Below are 15,600 nucleotides of genomic sequence, written 5' to 3' on the forward strand. Positions count from 1 at the left end.
AATTTCTCAAATCACCATTCCGATATGTCGCACTCCATGGACTCAGTTATGTTTATCATCTTACAAATTGTATATATTACTAAATGTACTCGTAATGTTTAGAACTTCACAGATTATATTTGTAAAGTATCACATTATGTAGACTTAAAAATGTGTACTATCTTAACTGTTAACATTGTCAAATCTCACATGCAATGTGTACTATCTTAACTGTTAACATTGTCAAATCTCACATGCAATGTGTACTATCTTAACTGTTAACATTGTCAAATCTCACATGCAATGTGTACTATCTTAACTGTTAACATTGTCAAATCTCACATGCAATGTGTACTATCTTAACTGTTAACATTGTCAAATCTCACTTGCAATGTGTACTATCTTAACTGTTAACATTGTCAAATCTCACATGCAATGTGTACTATCTTAACTGTTAACATTGTCAAATCTCACTTGCAATGGACTCAATAGATGCATCGTATTTCAAAATCAGTAATGTATCCTGTCACAGTTGTTTAGCATCTCACAAATCATATCTGAAAATTGTCACACTCCAAGTACTCGTAAATGCACTTTATCTCACAAAATTTACCATTTCCAGAGACACTCTAGATATACTCCATAAACCCATCCATGTCTCCCGGTATCTTACAGATTATCTCTGAAAGCATCTCACAACCTGTAACGATTATGTTCAACATCATCACAAATCGTCACTGTCACAAATATGCTACATGTAACCAACATTTAGTATTCCACAAATTCTTTATGTAAACATGATTGATTGATTTAATATTGTTTAAAGTCCTTCTCGATAATATTTCACTCATATGGAGACGCCATCATTGCCGGTTAAGGGCTGCAAAATTTAGGCTATGATGGCGCTTATGACCTTTGAGCAGGGAGGGGTCTTTATCGTACCACACTTGCTGTGACATGGGACCTCGGTTTTTGCGGTTTCATCCGAAGGACTGCCCCATTTAGTCACCTCTTACGACAAGCAATGGGGTACTGAGGACCTATTCTAATCATGCTCCCCACGGGATTAAACATAACGTGTAAACCATGCACTATATATAATAAGGTATGCAATTTCAGACATATTATTTGAACATTACACTACATGTACTCAATAATGTTTAACATCTCGCAAATCATTTCTGTAAACACCATACCACATGCAATCAATAATGTTAAGCATCCCATCAGCTATTTCCCTGTAAACGTTATACTGCATGCAACCAGTAAAATTAAGCATGTCTTATGGTATATCTGTAAACTGTCGCATTTCTTGTACATAGTGGCAATCATTCTAAACACATCACTGTGAGACACAACAAATTACAGGTACAGTGAAACATGAGTTAAATGTTGACATTAGCTGCAGTATAACCTCGTGTTACAGTGATGTTTTTCTCCCTACAGTCCCACCTAAACTGATCGGCGAGGAGATAAACCTATCAGACAGACGACCCATCATCACAGCTGTAGTAATAAACAGCACCACCTCCTTTTATTGCCCGATCGAGGGTGACCCGAAACCAGTAATCACGTGGCAGAGGAATGGAGAGGATCTATTGGATGATGGGAAACGGTTCTTCATTTCGGATGAGGGACGGAACCTCACAATTCTAAATGCAGAGATAACGGATAAAGCCCGGTACACGTGTAATGCCAGAAATACTGCTGGGGAGACGGAAAAGTCGTTCAATCTGGAAGTACATAGTAAGATGGAGTACAGTAATTGAAATCTGACTTTCATTTTAGGTCACTAAATAACACAGAAATTTCAAAATTGAAATTAATTAAGGGGAAATTACTTTGCTTATAGAATTTGTTTTTAATCTTAATTGTTTTTAATTTCATTGTCATGTAACTGATAAAAAATCATGCTCAATCTAAATTTAGATAATTAAGTCAGTTTATTCAATAATTATATATCACAATTTGGTTCTAGTTCCTCCAATCCTCGATTACGACACAGTGACCCCCAGCAACCTCTCTGTGGTGATTAGGAACTCTCTGTTCATTAGCTGTCCAATGTCTGGAATTCCGCCTCCGAAGATCACCTGGTACAAAAACGGAGAGGTAATCTCCCCTGAATTGGACCCTAACATTCGAACATTTGCAGATGGCCGACGGTTGGAACTGACCAGCGCCCGTGTGACCGACACTGGCCTATACAGATGTGAGGGTGTCAATGTAGCAGGCAGTTCTCAAAATGAATACGAATTGGAGGTATATGGTAGGTTCTTGCTCGTGTTTTTTTGTGGAATCTGTCAAATCAGCTATTGAACTAGCCTAATTGATAAATGTTTCGTAATTTCATACCTGAAAAATATCTTGCTCTTACCAATTTTTTTGGCGGTCAATTTAGTTTGATCACCGTTGGCTCAGTCGGTAGAAATCCCGGGTTCAAATTCTGATATTGTTTGTTTCATTTTGTCCTTTCTGTTACACTTCCAATGAGATACAGGATTGATTGTTTTGCTCATAAATGTCTATCTGCTTCTGAGTGTTGAGACACAATCACTGATTCTCCAAAATGAGTGCATTAAAGTGTTATACAGGACCAGAGTTTTGTTAGTCAGTGGGGGAACCAGATTTCATAGAAAGCCATTGTCGGTTTTTATTGGTCAAAAAGGACTTCTGAACAATTGCCTTCTCTTGTTGATAAAATATCAAATAAATAATTTGATTTGAGATCTGCAAGCAGACAATGATGACATAGCTGTGACTGTCAGTTGGGCATATGGATTATACATATGGTTAGAGAAAAGATAAGATTATATTTGATTACAAAATGGAGACTTTCATAATATGACCGTCATTCATACTCTTTATTAGATTAGTTACAATCAATAAATGAAATTAACATTTTGCACAGTTTCCCCATCCACAGGCTATAAGAGCACCCATTATGTGGCGACATGTTACTTAGGTTTGTTAAAATTGATCATTTTCTCTGTGTAGTACCCCCATCCATAGAAAGGGAGGGAGAAATAGGACGTCCAGAAGTTGTGGTGGGCCGGTCCTTCCAGCTGACCTGTCCAGCTTCAGGGATCCCCAGACCCGAGATATCCTGGTTTAGAGCCAACAAAGCTATCAGAGAGAACTCTACTAACTATTATTTGTTGGACGATGGGTGGACACTGTCCATTGTCAATGCCTCCGAGGAAGACTCTACCAGGTTTACGTGTCGTGCCCAAAATGTGGCAGGAAACAATGAGAAAGCCTTTGACCTTCATGTCTTAGGTAAGTAAAATGTGTCTTATTTATTAAACAAAGCTTGCCAAGCTGCTGGTACAACTAACGATCCATCACTGCTACAGACTCAAGCGCTATCATAAATCAAAATTTGTGGCATTTCACCTAAAGGTGGTGATGTCTCTACATGAGTGAAACATTCTGGAATCGGACGTAAAACAACATACAAACAAATAATTGCAGTTTACAGTAGTTACACAACAATACCAACGCTAATGCATCAAAGACCATAACACAAAGGATAAAAAACTCTGCAGCATTCCACCTGCATGCTAAAGGAATGTTTAATCGGTATTTGAAGAATATATGAGGCACTGGTGTACAAAACCACCTCCTGACACCTTCTTTCTTTAATTCCGTGGCACATGCAGTTGACTATGTAAGCATCCTTATGAGCTAAATCTTGTTCCACTGACAGCAGATGAAGAAGGGTCAATGTATGCTTCTAGATAAACTGTAATAACATCAATACAAAACTAACGTGCTAATACTTATTCAATGTTTCGTTTTTTTTTAATTTTTGGTTTGTTTTCTTTATTGTTGAGGGTGGCTTCATTTCATAATTCAAACAAATTAAAATGGCACCATATGTGTAGGACATACGATGTAAGAAAATACAACTATTTGTGTTTTCTGCTTGCAACTGCTCATGTTGCGTTTCCTGTTTTAACTTCTTGTTATAAGTTGTGATAGAAAACATGGTGACCCCCAACCCTCAACCCTGTAGTCCCGTGGGGATCCGGGTTAGAATAGATCCTCAGTACCCCCTTGCTTGTCGCAAGAGGCGACTAAATGAGGCGGTCCTTCGGATGAGACCGCAAAATCCGAGGTCCCGTGTCACAGCAAGTGTGGTACGATAAAGATCCCTCCCTGCTCAATGGTCATAAGCGCCGAGCATAGGCCTAAATTTTTCAGCCCTTCACCGGCAGTGGTGACGTCTCCATATGAGTGAAATATTCTCGAGAGGGACGTTAAACAATATTCAATCAATCAATCAACCCAACCCTCTACACCCCTAATATTTCCTTAGCCTACGGTTAGTTTAGAATGCAACCCTTACAAACATAGATACATTGCTGTATCCAGTAAACCTTTTACCAATTCCCTATTCTTTGCTCCTCAGAAATATATCAACTACTGTGAAAGAGAAACTTCAAACGTATTGTGCCTCAACATATGCCAGAAGTGGTGTAAATTAAATGTGGAATCTAAAAAAAATCTGAATAAGTTTTAGTAAATTTGAAATCACAACATTTTTCTCAAATCAACATCAAAATGTGACTTTTCAACACTTTGCACGACCATTTCTCGTAATAGATAAACGACTAAACCTTTTGACATCATACATGTAGATAGTTGCTTCGTCAAAAAGGGAAAAAGGAAATATCAATATCGAGTGATTGGTCATTCCAAATATTACTTTATTAAAAACCACTCTGATTCTATGCACAAGTACTCTGAGGTTGATTTTAAAAAGATCCTGGAGTTCCTCATTGACAATATCATCGTAGTCTTTGGTAATTAGGTCTACCAATAGTCTATCGGAACTCCCATTGGGTACGAATTATGATCCTTTATTAGCTGATCTGTTTTTATGATAAATTATTACGAGGCGGAAGTTATTCAAAATTTCCAACATGAGAAAAAATCTCTTGCAGTGGCATTCAACTTGACATTTAAATATATTTAGATACATCAACGCCGTTTTAACTTACCGGTATCAATAATAACCATTTTCATTGACATATGCCAATTTGATAGACCCAGTGAACTCAAAATAAAAGACAGCATATGATATATCACGTGTGCTTCATACTTAGATATTTTGTTGAGCATAGATACCGCGGAATCATTTTAATTCGTGGAGGTCAATGTTCGTGGGTAAGTAAAATTTTGCTGGTTCGTGGGGATGTAATTTCATGGTTAAGCGATACGATATCACTAGGAGAGATAACTCTACTTGGTTTTAAAAAAATGTTCGAGGACATGCAATATCGTGGGTAAGAGTGCCCCACGAAATCCACGTACATCAATCCCCTACGACCATTTCCACAGTATTAACGGCAAACAAACAACTCCACGTTATGACAAATGGGATGACTCCAGCTTCTCCATCATCAATTTCCTAAAATCCATTATCACTGCATATTGGGTTTATTTCTCTCGATGGGTTTGATATGCAAGAGCTTATTCTGTGTATGATCAGTTTTTAAATCTAGACAGGCTACTGAAAAATAATCTAGTATTACAAATGTTTCAACAGCCTCGTTTAGAGTCAGCATTTCTTAAATTTTATGGTCATTTACGGTACCAATAAAATACAGCCTGTGATTGGGTTAAATGCTGTCTAACATGTTTTATACCAATCATTAGGCTATTCTTCAATTACGGATTAATCCGTTTACCTGATCGAGATATAGGGCTCACGGAAGGAGTGACCGGTTGAAAGGGGATGGTTACTCCTCCTTAACACCTGTTCCCACCCTTGGTATATCGAAGGGTCCGTGTTTCCTCTACTCTTAATTTTGTATTTCTATGGGATTACTCGCTGTTTGTTTTATCTTCAACAACACACAAGGTGAAAAAACAATCATGTTATTATGGTACTTTTCGTACTTTGGCAGAGAAATTACACTAACATGTAACTATTAGCATTACATTAAATGATAGTAATCAGTTTGACTGATTAAAGGCATTTGATCTCAATGTATCGTTACCAAAATAAAAAAAGAGGGTATATACAAATATTAATATTATATTTGCCTATTTCTACGCACTTCCAGTTTCAAAATATTACATGTCAGTCCATAGTATAGATTGAATCCCTTGAAATAAAAGGATGTGGTGGACCCACGCCTAGGAAAATTGTCTGGATCCGGGCTTATATATATAGCTGCGCTTGCTCTAACGGTAGTACCGTTAGTATATTATCGCACTATAATCTTTTTGGATTACCGGGTAGGATGCGTTTTGTATTGTATTGCATTCTTCTGGTCCAGCACATCTGATATTTGAAGATTTGCTTGTTTTTGCTCTCCATCACATCATTCTCATCTGGAAACTACAATTGACCTAGGTGAAACAAATGCATCACGAGAGTACATGTTCTTTAATTTGTTTGTTGTATTACATCCCATAAGGGAGTTTCTTGTGTAGAGACTTCATTAGCTGTAATTGAAGTAAAACAATGACCCATGCCTGATCCTCATGACCGTGACTGTGAGGGTTCTTTACATATATACACACCCGAAACATGACAGATGAAATTTGTACAATGGCAGCGATTTACAAATTGCTTGAAATGCTATTTTAGAATATATAAGATTTGATACCTTTTTGAATATACATTAGTAGTAAATGTTAAATAAAGTTATACAATGTACGTGTATACTATACTATGATAATAACTTCCTGTCTCTAATCTCGAAACCCAAAGAACGTGACACCTTTATGCAGTGAATAACATCTCCAGTCACATCTGTATAACGTGGTGTTGACATTTATTATACAGTCCCCGCCTACATCCAGCGTGTGAACGTAAACACAGAACCCCGTGTGATCCTGAACCGGACACTCGTCCTGAACTGTCCAGCGGTCGGGGCGCCCACCCCAGACATCACCTGGTACAAGGAGCGTCTTCTGTTAGATGTAGCCAATAGTCCACGGGTGGAGTTCCTCTCCTCAGGAAGACAGCTTCGGATTCCTAACGCTCAGCTAACGGACACTGGAACATTCATCTGTGAAGCCACAAACAAGGCTGGGGCAGACCGCCAAGATTACAATGTCCAAATACAAGGTATCAGCAAACTACAGTAGTCTTGTTAACCTTGTTCATTTCAATAAATACTATACCCTTGTATACAAAATTTATAACTACAGTAATCTTGAACTTAATGGGACTGAGAAAAATGACTGAGATATCCAAGGATTCGAGATATCGAGGGTACAATAGTTAAAGAATAAATGGATGGGACTTTCAAATCACTTAGACATATCCATGGTACTGTAGAATCCTAAATATACGCGAGAAATTTATTATCGCGAAATAAAATTACACACTTTTCATTTACTGGTGCTAAAATACATGTAAGTATTCTTGATTAACAGACGACATGTGAATTTATGTTCATGCGATTTGACATATACGAGTCATTTTGCCATATTTAAAAGTACTCGCGTAAAATAAGGAATCTTCAGTATTCGAGATATTGATATTCGAGATACCAAACTACAACTTGATAAAAAACAAAGTTTTTTGATGGGAATTTATTTGTTTTGTATACATCTGAGAGTACCGTAGTATTAAGGTTTTTGATTTACATGTTTCATGTTGTCTATTTTATTTCTATTACAGTTCCAAGTAAGATAGATGAATTCCGAACAAACGTCAATCCCCGAGTAATTGTCAATAGTCCCCTGACCATCGTGTGTCCAGCGTCCGGCATCCCCCCACCGGTCATTAGTTGGTACAAGGATGGAGAGAAGATGAATGTCACCATGGACGAGAACATTCAGGTTGACAAAGATGGCGAGGAACTGACCGTAAAGGTTTCCAGGGTAACAGACACAGGGTTGTATACCTGTGAGGCGTGGAATGAAGCGGGATTGGCGAAGCTTAATTTCGATGTTTTTGTGGAAGGTTTGGACTCTTACTTTAAAAATTTATGTGGATTATGGGTCTTCCTTTTACTATTTCATTTTTACATGCATATTGCGCTTCAGTAGAATGAATTGTATCTGTAACTATATTTAGTTCCTCCAATAATATCCGAGACTGATAGGTCTCCAAAAGTGAAGGTGGGTGAAGAAACCATATTGTTGTGCCCAGCATCGGGGACCCCTGAACCAGAAATTACCTGGCTGAAAAACGGTCAAGCGATAGACTTCTCCCTGACCTCTGGGTTAAGGGAACAGAACGGAGGGAAAGAGCTCCACATACACAACGCTATCGTGGATTATGGAGGAATGTATACGTGTATTGCCTCAAACTCCGCTGGAGACGACAAAGTTGATATCGAACTTGAGGTCTGGGGTAAGGATAAACCAGGGAGCACTATTCAGAATACAGCTTAATACATTAATTAAAGGTTAATCATTTTGGCATTTAGCAACAGTAGAAACATATGTGGTATTTTATAAATATATTCAACATCACCATTGAACCCTTTTTAAATGGGTATAACATGATTTAAAAACATAAAAGACGTTTTGATCTTTATATCCAAAATATGAAAAAAAAGAAACATAGATCCTTGAAAATTGATGAATTTTCAAGTGCACATTTCACTGAAGACTCATCTTGGTTACACGATATAGTATAACCAATATTAAAGTATATGTATTTTGGATTGACAACATCTGAATAAAAGAAAAGCACTGTACTTACAAATTCCTTATCCTTATTCCCATTTCAGTTCCACCTGTAATTGACAAGGAATCCTTCGAGAAATATACGGGTGTCAACAAAGGTCGTGCCACCTTACTGAACTGCCCTGCCCACGGTCTGCCACCGCCCAACATCACGTGGTACAAAGACGGCGCTCCACTTGTCTTAGACAAACGGATGGTATTGCAGACTGGGGGACTACAGCTTAAGATAGCCAACACCACTATCAACGACACGGGAACATTCACATGTACAGCTGTCAATCCCGCCGGGAAAGATAGCGTGGACATGGAACTGGAAGTCATGGGTAGGAAAACATGTGTTGTGAATTATCGTAATGAAAGTAGATCCTCATCCCAAAGATTGGAATCTATTAAGTATGCGATTTTCATTATTAAATGCATGTTTCACAAATACATTTATTTACATTTAGAGCCCCCGCGCTGGCAAGTCAGAAATGAATAAAACTAATTAAGCTGTGTAGTGAAATTCAATATTGAAGACGGTTAACATATGTGTTTACTGATGTGCAGAGTAGATTGTATGAATCATCTAGAAAGACCGTGCGTGATGTATCATGTATCATTACAATTGGGTAATTATTTTACTTTTGATAAGTGGCGTGTTATATTAAAGAAGAACTGGGAAGGCATTGTGTTTTACGAATCCATTGTGTTCTCATTTTAGTCCCCCCTTCCATTGATGAGTCAAATGTCGTGTACACTCCCAAGGTCATTCAGAATCGCACTGTGATCATAGAATGCCCTGTTTCCGGAGTTCCCGAACCGACAGTGTCCTGGACAATTAACGACAGTCCACTGGTTCCCAAGGACAGGATCCACCTGTTGGAAAGGAACAGACAGCTGACCATTGACCAGGCTCAGGTGGCAGATACTGCTACTTACATGTGTGTGGCTGAAAACAAGGCTGGGGAACTTCGTAAAAAATTCCATCTGGAAGTTCTGGGTAGGGGAAATATTTCAATCAAATTCCATGTGCATTCAACTTTGTCTTTTATTAAGATTATGTTTTCAAGATATGGGAGTCATATAGTACTTTAGATTCTTAACCACACATTGGGGTTAGTGAGGTTACTTGTAAAATAAAGGGCATGGTTAACAAAGCGCATCAAATTCCATGATTCAAAGGATCTTTGGCAAAAGTCAGCTACAAAAGCATCAAATTTTCTGGCAGAAGGTTTTGTATGAAATACAGCGACAAACATATCTTGGCAGAGGATATTGGAGTAGTGCTAATTCTTATGACAGCAGATCTTGGATGAATATTTCATGGAAAATATACTGGGGGTTGGAGCTTTTATCTCTTGACTTTCCCCCAAATGTCTCAGCTACGAGAATTTGGACTTTTGTTGCTAACTATGCCGTCAGTATAGAGATTTGTTTTGAATGCTAAATTTTACGCAAGGCCCTCCGCCAAGAGATTTGGCCCCATTATGGCTTTCAACCACGAACTTTATCTTTCTACCCCGATATCTTCTGGTAGAATATTTGGTGCTTTCATCACTGACTTTTATTCAAGGGAGTTAGTGCTTTTGCCGACGTAGCATAGTTTTTCACGTGGAAAGGCACCAAGCATCACCAAGGCCTATTTCCGGAATATATATCATGGAGTTTGTCTATCAAAGCAAGGAGATTTTATGTCTAATTGGTGCTGGTAATCACATAGAACTTGAGATAAGATTTTTACTGAACATAACGAAAAATATGATTAGAGTTATATTGCTAAAAGAATTAGCATGAAATCACGATGTTGATACCGTATAAGCAGACTTTTTAGCGAGGATTTAATTTTGGCATCATTAGCGAGAGTGATGAGAAAGCTACGAGTAAAATTGAATATCACTAACAATTTACTCCATATCTGAGGTAATATTTATCTTTCCTGAAATTACAAAGTCGCTAAAATAGCTCTCGCTAAATATATATACCAATTTAACGGAAAAATCGCTAAATTTGTGTCACGCAAAAATTCCCACTTATATGGTATGTTTGTCCATGCACGTCAATACCCTAGAAGTACAATGGTATGTTTACTAACATACATACTTATTTCCAGATACAACTACTTCCAACGATGCCATAAAAAGAATAAACTAAAACATCTACCCGACACAAAACAATTCCTATGTAATCAAAATACTTCTGTTGTTTTAGTTATCAGTGTATATTATGAAATCATAAAATGGAGTAAGTAAGTATGTAATTGATATATGCTGTCGACATTTTTTTTTTTACTTGAAACAGTCCCAGCACACATATTGACAGAGGTAGCCTCTGACAACAATCTGGTCACGATCCAAAACCAGACAATTAATATAAACTGTCCGTCCATGGGGATCCCCACACCATCCATCATCTGGCTAAAGAACCGGGTACCCTTGCTGGACTCCCCCTACAAAAGAATGCGGGTCCTTAGTAACGACCAGTTTCTGGAGATATCTAATGCCCAGGTAGAGGATGCTGGGAAGTATGCGTGCACGGTGACTAATGTAGCAGGCCAGGAGAAGAGGGAGTTCAACTTACAAGTTCACGGTAAGGATTGTGATTTGACTGTCATATTGTTCCATATTGATCGCTTGTCTGGTCACAAAATGTAGGGGAATGAGGGGATTTAACAAACAGATTGTGTATCAATTGTTTTATTTTGCCATTTTAAACAAAGTTGAATAGATATAACTATGCCGGTCTGTCGATCTGACCACAAAATGTAGAGGAACACAAGAGATGTGAATTCGTACTACAGTATGGATTACATTGTATCTGCTGTATTGCATTGCTGCAAACAGAGCTAGATAGGTATTTAGGAAGTTTTTATGACTATCCGTCAGTCTGTCTGGTCCCGGTCACTCCATACTATTCGGTGGAAAATGTTTTGAGCATATTTAAAACTGGGAATGAACACCAAACAGACTGTAAGGTGTCTGCGTAGTGTACAGAAGCTATATGTAATGTGTTTATCTGTACCTGTCAGGTTACTTCTAACTGGACAACTACCGTAAGTGACCTGAGTTAACCAGAGGTGCTCTGGACACCAACCGAACGTTATTTTATCTACCCTTGAGGACCGTTTCTCATGTATTTTACTTTCGTTTTACCTGGTACTCATACGAAACTCACTCTGTGAAGTCCCGTTAATTGATGTGTATGGTACATGTCCGTTACTATCCATTTAATGCGCTTCATACCTTAAAAGCGAGAGTCTTGAACATCAAGGCATAATGAATGGATTGCATTTTGTTGCAGGTTTTTCTTCAGTCGAATGTCCATTAATTCTATATGGTCAGGTGTAAATAATTCATATTGATGTCATGTGTGTAATCTAAAATACACAGGGACACCGATAGTCCATTTTCTGCTCTTTTCATAAACATTATTAAATATATATTGACAATTCTCAATTATTGACAGTTATTGAATTTTCAGCATGTTAAAGATCTCTGTATACAAGAATAGTTTTGCTATCACTGACTGAATGCAAATAGGTTTTGTATGTTGCAGTGCCTCCATTCATTGTCAAATCACAGGGAGAAGAACTGCATGTGGTTGTGGAAGGAGGAATGGCCACCTTGAATTGTGAGGTGGGCGGGATCCCCGAGCCTCTAGTTACATGGCTGAAAGATGGAAATATTCTACAAACGGAGGATAACTCTCAAGTCAGGATTCTATCTGGGGGACAGGTACGTAAAAAGTAACAAAGATAAAAAGACGAGATAAGAAACAGTGATCAATCATGATTGAATTTTAATTCTGTTCCCAGTCTTTCGAAACGATAGAGAAGAAACAGTGTGACATAAAACCCTATATGGTGTATGCTGAAGTTAGTCTTTTTTCAAGTTGTTAGGGGTTGTTTCATTTTGTGATGATGCCTTCTATTAATTATAATTTAAACTGTAACCGTAACAGGTTTATAATGAAGGTAAATATGAAGAGGTGGTAACAGATAACAATGAAATATTTTCAAACCAAGAAATTAGCTTATCAAATTAAATTGACTGATTTGATCAGTCTCTTTATTCCAATTTAGGGTGCTGAATATAATGTAGGAATCAACCAGAGCCTGAGACACCATATCAGAATACCTGTATAATTTCCAGTGAGGTTCACCTGTTTCTTGTGTGTTAGTGACAATATACGCCACGTTATTCCAGTTAATTAAGGTTTCTTCGACCCTGTACTTAATATATACGTTACGTTATTCCATTTAATAAATATGTCTTTGACCCCATGCTTTGGGACAGGTTGAGTACACCGTATGCTCTTGTTATACCGCTCTGGTTATAGTTCAATTACGGGTTATGATGTCGTTGCTTTCAGATTTTCCAGATTATAGGTGCAAGGACAGCAGATACAGCAAAATACACCTGTCAGGCAGAGAACATGGCAGGACTGACAGAAAAATATTATCAACTGAATGTTCAAGGTATTATGATCCGATGAAGGAAGTTGCCAGATAAATATGAAATGACTTGCAGAAGACTACTATAATTGGAAATCGAAAGTAACTCTTGTGATTGGTCTTTTCAGAGATAAACATGAATTATAAGGAGATTTATGACTCAATATTTAAAAAGGATTTTAATGAATAGTGCATATTAATTCTATGATAAACTGAAATTATAATTCTAAACTATTTCAAGAGAATGATAATTTCACCTTATGAAAGGTGAAGATAACGAACAGTGATCGATCTCATAACTCCTATAAGCAATACAAAATAGAGAGTTTGGCAAACACGGACCCCTGAATATGCCAGAGGTGGGATCAGGTGCCTAGGAGTGAGCATCCCCTATCCACCGGTCACATCCGCCGTAATCCCTATATCTTGATCAGGTAAATGGAGTTATCCGTAGTCAAAATTATTGTACCAAGAACGGCCTAACAATCAGTATAAAGCAAGTCAAACAGTATTTGACCCAACGATAGGTTGTATGACGACCATAGAGTTTGCGATATTTTGACTTTAAGGGAAACTGTTGAAACCCTTACACCATCGACTTGTTTGTCAGTAGCTTACCTCGACTTAAAAACTGATCATTCGCAGAACAAGCTCTTGGGTATCGAATCATTGCGAGATATAAACACCATATATAGGTGATAATGGAGTATTGCTACATAGATATGGGAAGTTGACGATAGAGAAGTTGAGTTATTGTATGTCGTTAATATCCATTTTAAGTATGAAGCAGAAGTGGATAACTCTGTGGTGTCTTTTATCTCGAGCCACGAAGAATTCAAACGTCCTTTGCTGTTATGAACCCCCATGCTTACTTTCGATATGTCTGTTATTTTCAGTGCCTCCCAGAGTCAACGGTTCTCAGTTTCAACAGAGGTCAGTAGTAATAAACCAACAGTTGATGCTGAGCTGTGATGCAACAGGCATTCCCCCGCCCAAGGTTGTTTGGATGAGACACCATCAGGTCATTCCGTCCTATGGTAATCCTAGTGTCCGAATAAGAGACCAAGGGAGGCAACTGCTGTTAACCAATGCCCAGCTTCTAGACGAGGGTGAATACACATGTCTGGTGACTAACCCCGCTGGGAACGCCTCTGTCGACTTTTCCGTGTCTGTACAAGGTAACATAAATTATCTTCTGCATACGTCTGATTTCTTGAATATACGAAATAGTTATGTTAGAGAAAAACATTTCACAAATTTTGATTTATGAAGAGTTTGTTTTCTTTTGTGATGATGCAGTCTTGGTTTTTGCTTGGTCTTGGTTTTTATTTCTCCATACAAGTTGCGATTCTTCACCGTTGCCCTATTGTTTTCTTCACTTTCACTCGGTTTTGATCCAATGTCTGCTTTGCATTCTCTTTATTTCACTTACCATGTATTTCATAAATTTCATTGATTGTTTCTTCAGTGTTCGTTTTTTGCTTTTGCTTTCTCATTTTGACGATTTGGGACAGTATGTTAGCCTTGTACAACATCAAAAATCATTTTTTACTTCTCTTTCCATCAGTACCGCCCACCATTGAGGATGGTCCTACACGTGTGGTGGGAATAGTCAACACACGAGTCGACCTCTCGTGTAACAGCATAGGTCTGCCTGTGCCCAAGGTCAAATGGGAAAAGAATAACAAGGTTCGTGACACAATACAGGTTCTGAGTCATCAGAAAGCCATAGAAAGTATTCTAGTGATTGACACCTGTAGTTTGACTTATAAGTCATTGCAATATTCAGCTATAATCAGAACCCGATTAAAATATTAAAAAGATAATTAAACAGATAATGCAGTGTCTGCAAATGTCGACTTCTTTAGATCAAACCTTTTCTAGGCGTTATTATGTTTTAGATTGAACGTTTTATAGGTGTTTCCTACAACGGGACTGAGACACAGAATGTTGATAGGCGGGTCTCTTGAGTTCACTTCGGTGAGACTAGAAGATGCTGGGACATATGTTTGCTCTGCCACCAATGAGGCCGGAAGTGTTAACCGGGAGATAAGACTTGATGTACAGGGTAACCACGTCGACTGTCTATAGCTTAATTAACCAGGAGATAAGACTCGATGTACAGGGTAACCACGTCGACTGTCTATAGCTTAATTAACCAGGAGATAAGACTCGATGTACAGGGTAACCACATCGACTGTCTATAGCTTAATTAACCAGGAGATAAGACTCGATGTACAGGGTAACCACGTCGACTGTCTATAGCTTAATTAACCAGGAGATAAGACTCAATATACAGGGTAACCACATCGACTGTCTATAGCTTAATTAAGATAAGACTCAGTGTACAGGGTTACCACGTCAACTGTCTGTAGCTTAGATGTATGGAAATTCAATTGAGCAATTATTGTTCACATGATTAATTAATCATTCATATTGTAAACTTAAAGCAAAAGTAATTTAATTTTAGCCTTTAATTATATTAATTAAGGTATTGCCATATCAGTTCCAAATAATGAAAAAGCACGTGC

General features: G+C 37.9%; 1 protein-coding gene across 2 annotated transcripts in view; it reads left to right on the forward strand.

Moving 5' to 3' along the window:
* The window catches only part of LOC125678491 (hemicentin-1-like), a 93,215-nt gene that overhangs the window by 38,454 nt on the left and 39,161 nt on the right, over positions 1-15,600 (forward strand). For both annotated transcript variants that reach the window (XM_048916978.2, XM_048916979.2), the window contains exons 22-35: positions 1,426-1,725; positions 1,958-2,245; positions 2,974-3,255; positions 6,779-7,063; positions 7,622-7,906; positions 8,021-8,299; positions 8,682-8,960; positions 9,341-9,619; positions 10,918-11,205; positions 12,172-12,350; positions 12,988-13,093; positions 13,966-14,247; positions 14,637-14,758; positions 14,987-15,137. In XM_048916978.2, the coding sequence (XP_048772935.2) occupies positions 1,426-1,725; positions 1,958-2,245; positions 2,974-3,255; positions 6,779-7,063; positions 7,622-7,906; positions 8,021-8,299; positions 8,682-8,960; positions 9,341-9,619; positions 10,918-11,205; positions 12,172-12,350; positions 12,988-13,093; positions 13,966-14,247; positions 14,637-14,758; positions 14,987-15,137 (3,405 nt within the window). The remainder of the gene's footprint in view (positions 1-1,425; positions 1,726-1,957; positions 2,246-2,973; positions 3,256-6,778; positions 7,064-7,621; positions 7,907-8,020; positions 8,300-8,681; positions 8,961-9,340; positions 9,620-10,917; positions 11,206-12,171; positions 12,351-12,987; positions 13,094-13,965; positions 14,248-14,636; positions 14,759-14,986; positions 15,138-15,600) is intronic.

This window comes from Ostrea edulis, chromosome 2 (genome assembly GCF_947568905.1).
Source record: "Ostrea edulis chromosome 2, xbOstEdul1.1, whole genome shotgun sequence".
Lineage (NCBI taxonomy): Eukaryota > Metazoa > Mollusca > Bivalvia > Ostreida > Ostreidae > Ostrea > Ostrea edulis.